This window comes from Lithobates pipiens, unplaced genomic scaffold, assembly GCF_037356315.1.
Source record: "Lithobates pipiens isolate NorthernLeopardFrog02 unplaced genomic scaffold, aLitPip1_a1.2 Scaffold_28, whole genome shotgun sequence".
NCBI lineage: Eukaryota > Metazoa > Chordata > Amphibia > Anura > Ranidae > Lithobates > Lithobates pipiens.
In genome coordinates, this window is record NW_027507789.1 from 166,335,348 (window position 1) to 166,345,835 (window position 10,488).

General features: G+C 48.2%; 1 protein-coding gene across 2 annotated transcripts in view; it reads right to left on the reverse strand.

The window, feature by feature from the left end:
• Positions 1-9,315, reverse strand: part of TOP2A (DNA topoisomerase II alpha) — a 47,384-nt gene extending 38,069 nt beyond the window's left edge. For both annotated transcript variants that reach the window (XM_077459849.1, XM_077459847.1), the window contains exon 1: positions 9,153-9,315. In XM_077459849.1, the coding sequence (XP_077315975.1) occupies positions 9,153-9,173 (21 nt within the window). In that variant the 5' untranslated portion in view covers positions 9,174-9,315. The remainder of the gene's footprint in view (positions 1-9,152) is intronic.
• Between the last annotated feature and the right edge of the window lie 1,173 nt (positions 9,316-10,488).

Consider the following 10,488-nt stretch of genomic DNA (forward strand, 5'->3'; position numbering starts at 1 on the left):
AGTCTAAATCTTTTTCTGACACTTAAAGTTAAAATCAATATTTTTTGCTAGAAAATTACTTGGAACCCCCAAACATACACACACACATACTTATAATCAGAGACCCTAGGGAATAAAATAGCAATTGCTGCAATATTTTATGTCACACTGTATTTGCCCAGCAGTCTTTCAAATGCAATTTTTTGGGATAATAAATAATAAAGAAAAACTAAACCGTAAAGTTAGCACAATTTTTCTTTGTTTTAATGTGAAAAATTATATGCCGCGAGAATGGTGATCTATCTTTTAAGCAAAAAAATTGTGATTCTCATTTCAGCCAGAATCGTGCAGCTCTAGTATATATGGATATATCTGTTTTGCAGTGGTTACTGGGCTGCTTTTAAACTGATCTGCAGGTATAGTGCAGTGTACCCGAGGCATTGAGCCATAGACTTCTGGCTTTACCTGTGGGTTTGGTGCACTTTCAGAAAGTGCACCACACACCTGCAGTTATATGGCAAAGTACAGCTAACCTGCAGGAAAGCCACAGGTGCGGGTAGACCGCAGACCAGTGTAAGAGTAACCTTAGGCCCCTTTAACATGATCTGTCTGACCCAATCAGAGCCTCCATTCACCTCTATGGAGCGGCAGATGTAAATAGCCTTGTGTCCGTTTACACCTGCCTCCTTCCAATCCGATCTTCTCTATGACAAAAAAAAAACAAAAAAAAAAACAAAACACACACACACCACGGAAAGTGCATCCGTCCCTTTCCATTTGATCAGATGAGAGGGCCCATAGAGTAGAGTGGGCTGTGTGCGTCCGCTTTGCATATGCAGAGTGGATGCAGAAATGTCATCTCATTGTTGTGGCCCACGACTGGTTACCAAGTCGCTTAAGTGGCCCTCGCTCTTCAAAAGGTTGGGCACCCCTGCATTAACGGCTAGTTTACACTTGCTTCAAAACAAGTCTTCGGAACAGGCTTTGTTAAAGCTCTCAGAACGCTGTCACTAAATAAAATGGTTAGCTTACAGTCCTGTTCACAGCTACTTTTGCTTCAAAAATTGTTGTCTAGGTAGCTTTAGCGGTGCTTCAAAGCCTCCATAGAAGTCTGAGGCAAAGCTCCACCAAAGCACCATCGAAGCTTCACAAAAAAAGCCGCATTGACGCACCAAGCAAAAGAAACGTGTAAACAGGACTGTAAGCCAAACATTTATTTAGCGACAGGGGCTTTGACTGGCATTCAGAGAGCTTTAACAAAGCATGTCCGAAGCCATGTTTTGAATCAAGTGTAAACTAGCCATTAATGCAGGGGTGCCCAACCTTTTGAAGAGCGAGGGCCACTTAAGCGACTTGGTACCAGGACCAGCTCTCTACTCCATCCCCCTAACAGTTAGAAAGTACCTCCCTAGGGAACACTTAACCCTTTGATCATCCCTAGTGTTAACCCCTTCCCTGCCAGCACCATTTATACACCAATACAGCAAACAGTGTACTGATCACTGTATTGGTGTCACTGGTCAACAAAAAGTCACTTTGGGTCAGATTTGTCCACCGCAATGTCACAGTCCTGAAAAAATAAAAAGATTCAAGCCAGTAAAAAAAATAAAAATAAACAGTCCCTAAATCTTTCCCCTATTTTGCAGACTAACTTTTGCGCAAACCAACCAATATATGTTTTTTTTTTACCAAAAATATGTAGCAGAATACATATTGGCCCAAACTGATAAATACACTTTTATACATATTTTGGAAATGTATTATAGCAGAATTGACGGTCTGTTTACCATGCGGAGTTGCGCCCATACAAAAAGTGTAGCTGCCAACTTAATCACTCACCTGTCCCATGGTCCAGCAAAGTGGTGCAGGAAGCCTCGCTCCCCTCCCCCTTCTCTCCGCTGGCATTCTAACTGTGGCTTCACAGCCAGGCGTGCACTGCGCACGTGCGAGCCATGCTGTGAATTGCCAGGCAATTTTCTGGGACCTGTGACGTGTCCCAGAATATTGCAGGGAGAGGGGGAGTCTTTCCAGCACCAGGGGAGGAAGAGGGAGCTGGGTGCCTGGAAAAAACAGGCTACCCACTCCTCCCCCCAAAAAGTCAAGGGGTCACTAGTACTTAAAGCATTTTTGGGTGGAACTCCGCTTTAAAGGGGGGATAATAAATCATGGCATACCTAGAAACCTGTTCCTGCGAGCTCAATCAGCTTAGGACTTGGAGTGTACCCTGCCAATCACAATCACAGCCCTTGGGGAACTATGGTGGATTCCCAAGTTCCGGCTCCATCAGTGGGTCACATTTTGTGAGTGGACAAGTGGATTCTCAGCCTGGATGAGGGGGAATGGTCCACATATCCCAAAGTGTTCCTTCAGACTTGTCAGTGTTTGAGTACCCCAGCCATCACTGTCCAGGCTCAACCAGAAGGTTGCCAGATCCGAGGACCCATGGGCAGATGCAGTGGATGCCCTCATTTCTCTGTTGCAGTAGTACTCCCTGATTTATGCATTTCTTCCTCTGAAGCTTCTCCCTTGGTTGCTTCCATGGATTGAATGGAAAGCATTCCTGCTCTTTCTGGTGGCTCCGGATTGGCCACACCATGGCTTAATTTGCAGAACTTGTCTGGCTGGTTGCAGACATCCCTCGGTGTCCCCCGATCTGCACAGATCTTCTCTCGCAAGGTCCAATCTACCACCCTGCCTTACAGTCACTGCTGAAAGACATAGGTCTGAGGGTTCATGCCTGACAGTTTTTCAATTGCTCACATACTGCCTTGGTGTGATTGGTCCTTAGCATGGTTAAGGGCCAAATCTAATTTCAGCCTTAAGCCTCGTACACACGATCAGATTTTTGAAGGAAGAATTGTCTGTTGCATGCTAGTCTCAAATTGAAAGTGAAGGTTACTCACCATTCGAAAATTTTCATATGACACAATTCAACTTCAGAAGTGATTTAATGCGTTGAATTGTTTTGTATGCATTCTTTCGTTTCCGAGCATGGGTAGTCTAATAGCTCAAACACACGGTCCGAAAATCGGATGAAAAGTACCGATTTCGACACGATTGTAGATAATCGGATCATTAGTACAGAGCTTTCAAGAGCTGATCAGGACAATTCATTCAATATTATTCGATCGACATCACTTCCATTTTTTGTCTGTCATATGAGAATTTGTGACTTTGGCAACCTATTCAATTTCTACTTACCGTATATACTCGAGTATAGGCCGACCCGAATATAAGCCGAGGCCCCCAATTTACCCCCAAAAAAACTGGCAAACTTATTGACTCGTGTATAAGCCGAGGGTGAGACATGCCTGTCCATCCCTGTGTGTCCGTCCATCCATCCCTGTGTGTGTGTGTGTCCATCCATCCATCCATCCCTGTGTGTGTGTGTCTCCATCCATCCATCCATCCCTGTGTGTGTGTGTCTCCATCCATCCATCCATCCCTGTGTGTGTGTGTCTCCATCCATCCATCCCTGTGTGTGTGTCTCCATCCATCCATCCATCCCTGTGTGTGTCTCCATCCATCCGTGTGTGTGTGTGTGTGTGTGTGTGTGTGTGTGTGTGTGTGTGTGTGTGTGTGTGTGTGTGTGTGTGTCCAGCCTACCTTTGTCCCGAGCCTCCGTCCCGTGCCTTGCCTCCGTGCCGTGCCTTGCCTCCGTCCCGTGTCGTGCCTTGCCTTGCCTCCGTCCCGTGTCGTGCCTTGCCTTGCCCCCGTCCCGTCCCTTGCCTTGCCTCCGTCCCGTGCCCTCTTCGTCGGCGGCCATTGTAAAATTCAAAAGCTGCGCCGCCGCCTTCGCCTGTGATAGGCGGAACACTGAATTTCCCAGCAGCCTGTGTTCCGCCTATCACAGACGTCGTATCATCCTCGTCCGTAGTACGAGGATGATACGATGTCCGTGATAGGCGGAACACAGGCTGCTGGGAAATTCAGTGTTCCGCCTATCACAGGCGAAGGCGGAGCCGGAGGCGCGGCTTTTGAATAGAATGGCCGCTGTCTGTCTGCTCGACACGCTGATCGAGCGGGCAGACAGCGATGACTCGAGTATAAGCCGAGGGGGGCACTTTCAGCCTCAAAAAAGAGGCTGAAAATCTCGGCTTATACTCGAGTATATACGGTACAACTATTAAGCGAAAAAAGTTGGACAATCTGTCGTCTGATTCTCGGCATTAATCACGATTTTTTTTCCTAACAAACTGTACTTAAAAGAAAATCGGATGTTGTATTCATGTAAGATAAATAGTATAGCTTGCAGTTTTTGTTTTCCAAAAATTCGGAATTGGCTGTCGAAAGCACCAGACTAACGAACTGAAAATCGGCAGATTGTTCGTCAGACGAAATGTAACTTCTGATTTTCTTATCTTGTGTACAGGCCTTTGCTTGGCCTCCATTAAGGTTGTGGGACCTGATATTTGTCAGCCTTACAAAAGCTCCTCTAAAAAAAACCCATCAGCAATATCCCCTTTTGACCTAATCACAGAAGGTGGTCATCACTTCAGCTCTTCGATGGCCTGAGCTCAAGGCTCCCTTCCTGTAGGTAACCCCTTTTGGTGGTTACTAAGGACAAGGTGGCTCTTCATCCTAGGCAAACATTTTTGACAAAAGGGGTGTCAGCCTTCCATCTTAACAAAGATGTAGTTTTGCCCTCTGAGTCAATGTCCCTCTCACCTGGGAAAGGTGTCCGTTAATTGCCTAGATGCGATCACGTCTATTAGACTCGATCTGCTTCTTTTCGGAAGTCTTAGGCCCGGGTTCATACCGCCACAACATGAAAGTCACAAGACTTTGCCAGGCAACTTTGGCGCAAATTTGAAGCAACGTCAATTCAAGTCTATGGGTTTAAATCTGACAGAAGTCAGACCAAAGTAATGCAGGAACCTTTTCCAAAGGCGGACCAACAAATCGAACCAGTTAAGATGGCTGTCATAGGGAAGGATTGATTTTTACACGTCATGCGACAAGTGCTTTCAAAGTCGTAGTGATTGTCGCATCAGAGTGAACCAGCCCTAATGCAATGTTAATCATTCTGGAAGATCCTAGACAAGATCAAGCTGCCCTTACACCATTTCCAGATGGATTCATAGAACAGTGGTCCAGACCCATGTTATTGCAGACTGCTAGGCTCCATTCTCAATGACTGTACATTCTAACAGCACGGAGCATGTCCTGGGTTTACCATTCTGCTTCTGTTGTACAGGTTTAGAAGGCAGCTATTTGGTCTTTTTGGCTTGCAGTGCTCTGTCTAGCAGAAAGGGCAACCCATTAGGCATGCTTTTAGTTTTAAGTTGCACCTAGGGTCCTGCTCCTGAAGGTGGCAGCATCAAACCCATCCATGAAGAAGTTCAGCTGTATCCTAAAAGAAGAATTTTATGGTACAAAATCCCAATTTTAACACATACAGCCATGCTACACTAAGACGTACAATGCCCTATATCAGGGGTTAGCAACCCATCAATTGCAGGCAGGTGACGGGTAGATTGCGTTCACATCCCTGCCTTGTTGAACCTCAGCCTAAATTGCTCCTCCCTAACCCGAGTCGTAGGGAAGCAATAAGCCTGAGTATACGGCACTAACACCCGCTGCCTGTATATTGCACTAACCCCTCGCTGTCTCGCCTCTGTCCACCCCAGGCACTTGTGTGGGACATCATGAGGGATTGAAGAGAGGAGCACAGCAGGGATCAGTGCACCAAAACACAGATTATAATGGCAGATTCCTTGTGCCACACTGCATGCGGAGGAAACCATTACTGTACCATGGACTACTGTGCCCTGCTTACCCCTCTCATGGAGGAAAGGCTGGACAGGACCAAGGATGCAAAAGCTGAGTGGTGGATGACAGCAGACAACACTGGGCAACAAATCAGCTGTATGCAGCCACTATGAGGGAGCCTGGAGAGGTTTACTAAATTACTGCAACGTTTAAAACAAATCATTTTCATGTTCTTGTTTTGCATCTCTGTAAACAGTGACATCTATATATCACTGCACTGGATCAATTACTGATCGTGACAAGAAACCTGTCTGTGCCATCTGTGATGGGCCCACTCTCGTGTCACGTCTGCACACGCCGACCCACTCTTGTGTTTTTGGGGCAGTTTTTTTTTTTTTTTTTTAAGAGCAGATAAAAAAATTGAGTTCTGACTGCTTGAATTTTTTTGGATAAAAACCGAGTGCAGTAATCGTGATGCATCGCGGAATCGAAACGTGGACAGGATAATCGTAATCGAATTGCGAGGTCAGTGAAGATGCGCACCCCTAAGCGGCACCATTCATTTGAACGGGCCTCCCCCTGCACCAAAAAAAAGGGTCCTGTATCAAATCTTGGCAGAGCCTGGAGCGTTTGTAGTTGCAATTTTTGTCGTGATTGTAGTGTGATTTGACAATGGCAGCAAAAATCTACCGTCGTTTGGGGTGCCAGTAACAAATAATGCCATCGCAAACTCGTTCCTGGAATTGCATTGATCTGTTTTGTATCCACATTAAAGAGGTCCTCCACCCTGAAGTGGAAGTTCTGCTCATCTGATCCCCTCCCCCCACCGGTGCCACAATCGGCACCTTTCAGGGTGGAGGGGGGTGCAGTTACCTGGATAATCCAGGTATCTGCACCCACTTCCGGGACAAGACCGCCGCAGATGCCGCCCCCCCCCCCCCTTGTGTTCTGAGAAACACAGTTCCCAGGACACAGCGGGGACCAGCAGAGACACGCATGCGCAGTAGGGAACCGGGCAGTGAAGCCGCAATGATTCACTTCCCAATTCCCTGACAGAGGACGGCGGCGGGGGCAGCAGAGAGACGAGCGATTGCTCGTCATCTGCCGCCGACATCACTGGACCCTGGGACAGGCAAGTGTCCATTTATTAAAAAAGTCAGTAATTATTAGAGATTATTCATTGCTCTAGTACCATTACACCAAGGATTTTTTTTTATTTTGTGTGATTTTTTTATGTTGCACCTTTTTCACATTATTGATTTAATAGTTTTCAATCTTTTTTTTTGTGTTTATATCTTGTGTCTTCATTTTGTCAGAAGATAGCAGCATTCACTTCATTTTTTATGGCTTTCATCTAACCTATTTTTATGTAGGCATCATTCACATGGGTGCTGGGGTTAGCGCAGATTAAACTATTATATAAATTAGACACAAGGATCGAGCTCTGTCACCTCCAGTGCCATGTACTAGGTGTGGCTTCCCAATTGTAGATACTGGCTGGGTGGTGACAACACTTACTACCTGGCTCTCAAATGTAGATACTGCTAGGAGCTCAATCCTTGTGTCCTATTTGCTGGTTACAGGGGGTGACAACGCTTGTTCCCCATCTTCAAGTACAGACACTAGGGGTGCCATTTTGTAAAGTACTAAGCAAACCATTATATTAAGATGTGACAATGCTCAATCCCAGTCTCCCAATTGCAGGCACTGTTAGGAGATGACGCTTGATCCTTTTGTCATGGTTGTAGATGCTGGTTATGGGGTGACAAGATGTAACCCTTCTGTCCCAACTGCGGGCGCTGTTAGGAGGCGACAACGCTCAATCCTTGCAACTGGGACACAGGGATCGAGCGTTGTCACCCCGTACCCAGAGTGTGCAACTGGGACACAGGGATCGAGCGTTGTCACCCCGTACCCAGAGTGTGCAACTGGGACACAGGGATCGAGCGTTGTCACCCCGTACCCAGAGTGTGCAACTGGGACACAGGGATCGAGCGTTGTCACCCCGTACCCAGAGTGTGCAACTGGGAAACACGGATCGAGCGTTGTCACCCCGTACCCAGAGTCTTCATTAGGGACCGAGCGTTGTCACCCTGTACCCAAAGCCTGCAACAGGGATCGAGCGTTGTCACCCCGTACCCACAGTCTGCAACTGGGACACAGGGATCGAGCGTTGTCACCCCGTACCCACAGTCTGCAACTGGGACACAGGGATCGAGCGTTGTCACCCCGTACCAAGAGTCTTCAACAGGGACCGAGCATTGTCACCCTGTACCCAAAGCCTGCAACAGGGATCGAGCGTTGTCGCCCTGTACCCACAGTCTGCAACTGGGACACAGGGATCAAGCGTTGTCACCCCATACCCGAAGCCTGCAACACGGATCGAGCGTTGTCACCCCGTACCCAGAGTGTGCAACTGGGACACAGGGAATCGAGCGTTGTCACCCCGTACCCACAGTCTGCAACTGGGACACAGGGAATCGAGCGTTGTCACCCCGTACCCACAGTCTGCAACTGGGACACAGGGAATCGAGCGTTGTCACCCCGTACCCACAGTCTGCAACTGGGACACAGGGAATCGAGCGTTGTCACCCCGTACCCACAGTCTGCAACTGGGACACAGAGATCGAGCGTTGTCACCCCGTACCCAGAGTCTGCAACATGGAAGGAGCGTTGTCACCCCATACCCAGAGTCTTCAATAGGGACACAGGGATCGAGCATTCCTAGTTGAAACCTCTGGTTATGGGGTGACAACGCTTGATCCTTGTGTCAAACTTGCTGTTTGGTAATGGGGTGCCAACGCTCGAGCCCTGTGTCACCCGGTACCCAGAGTCTACAACTGGGATACAGGGATCGAGCATTCCTAGTTGAAACCTCTGGGTATGGGGTGACAACGCTTGATCCTTGTGTCAAACTTGCTGTTTGGTAATGGGGTGCCAACGCTCGAGCCCTGTGTCACCCGGTACCCAGAGTCTACAACTGGGATACAGGGATCGAGCGTTATCACCCTGCGCCCAGAGTCTGCAACTGGGACACAGGGATCAAACATTGTCATCCCGTAACCAGCATCTGCAACTGGGACACAGGGATCAAACATTGCCATCCCGTAACCAGCATCTACAATTATTAGAGAGATGGAGCGTTACACAATGGGACACCCTGCATCTGCAATCAGGAGACGATGTCACCCTACAACCAATGGCTGAATAAGCTCTCATCAGGCTTCCTATGGATTTTTTTGTAATGAATGATTTGATTGGCCAGGAATAAAGATACAAGGGGTCTATTGATGGTTGGGCTGTAGTTGTATCATATAGAAATAAAAGGTCTGCCACGATCTCTAATACTGAGCCCTGTATATACTGGGAGAGTGAGAACCCCCTTCACCCCAATACAGAGCACGCAGCCTCCGATCACCCCAATACCGGGCACACTGTCCTGCCCAGGAAGCTGTACTCACTCTCAGTGGTTCGGTCTCCATGGCTGACGCAATACACCGGACAAAGCACACCGACAACAGACGACACCGACCGACTCCACGCGACTCCTAATCCTAGACTAAGCGCGGACCGTTACCGCACCAACTTCAAAATCCCCCAACCCGCCTAAATCCGACAACCAATCCGCCGCTACGGCGGGTCATTGAACTCTCCAATCACACTTCTGAGGGCGGAGCTGGGTATGAATTCCCCAATCAGCGCGATCTTCCTGGCAATAGTTAAAGTGTATGAAAACCGACCAATCTGAAATGGCGAGGGGAGGGGTTTGTTACTGATGGGTGGGATGCACACCAATGAGATTGAAGTTTTTGTGTTTCCCTTCCCCTAATGTATTTACAAAACAAGCCCGATCGGTTACATTCAAATACAAACGGACGAGATTGAACATCAATGTTTTGTACCATTCATGTGTGCAGCGTGTGTGTGCAGATAACATGCATGCAGTGTGCTCTTTATTCTATACTTTGCATGTCATCAGACTTCCTGGGCAGTGGGGGAAGGGGTATGTTACAGCATGGAGGAGTATCTGTGTCAGGTGACAAGTTGCTGCAAGGTGCTCCTTCACCTGTCACTGCCAGCCACATAAGGTTCCTTGAGGATGGCCAATATATACCAGGAATTCCTTATTTAACAGCTTGCCAACCCTATAATCTAGATATATGGCGCAAAGCAGCTGGGCAGCACCAGGTCACATATGGAGTACATGATCAACACTTCTGGGTAGGGGCCACGCATGCGTGGAGCTGATCTGTGGGTCCCGCAGACTCCATGTCCTCCGACACTGGGGTTGCCACCTTTTCTTTGTCAAACCCGAACATTTTAGCTACGTGTAGCGGCGGCTCCTAAAGAGCACGCGCTATGCGTTTTTCAAAGTTAAAGCACTTCTGCACTTTAAAAAAAATATTAAAATCCAGCAGCTACAAATATTGCAGCTGCTGACTTTTAATAAATTGACACTTACCTGTCCCAGGGTCCAGTGATGTCGGCGGCAGATGACGAGCGATCGCTCATCTCTCTGCTGCCCCCGCTGCCGTCCTCTGCCAGAGAATGGGAAGTTGAAGCGTTGCGGCTTCACTGCCCGGTTCCCTATGTGCGAGTCGCGCTGCGCGTCTCTGCTGGTCCCCGCTGTGTCCTGGGAACTGTGTGTTTCCCAGAACACAAGGGGGGGGGCGGGGGGGGGCATCTGCGGCGGTCTGTCCCGGAAGTGGGTGCAGATACCTGGATTATCCAGGTAACTGCACCCCCCTCCCCCCTGAAAGGTGCCGATTGTGGCACCGGAGGGGGGGAGGGATCAGA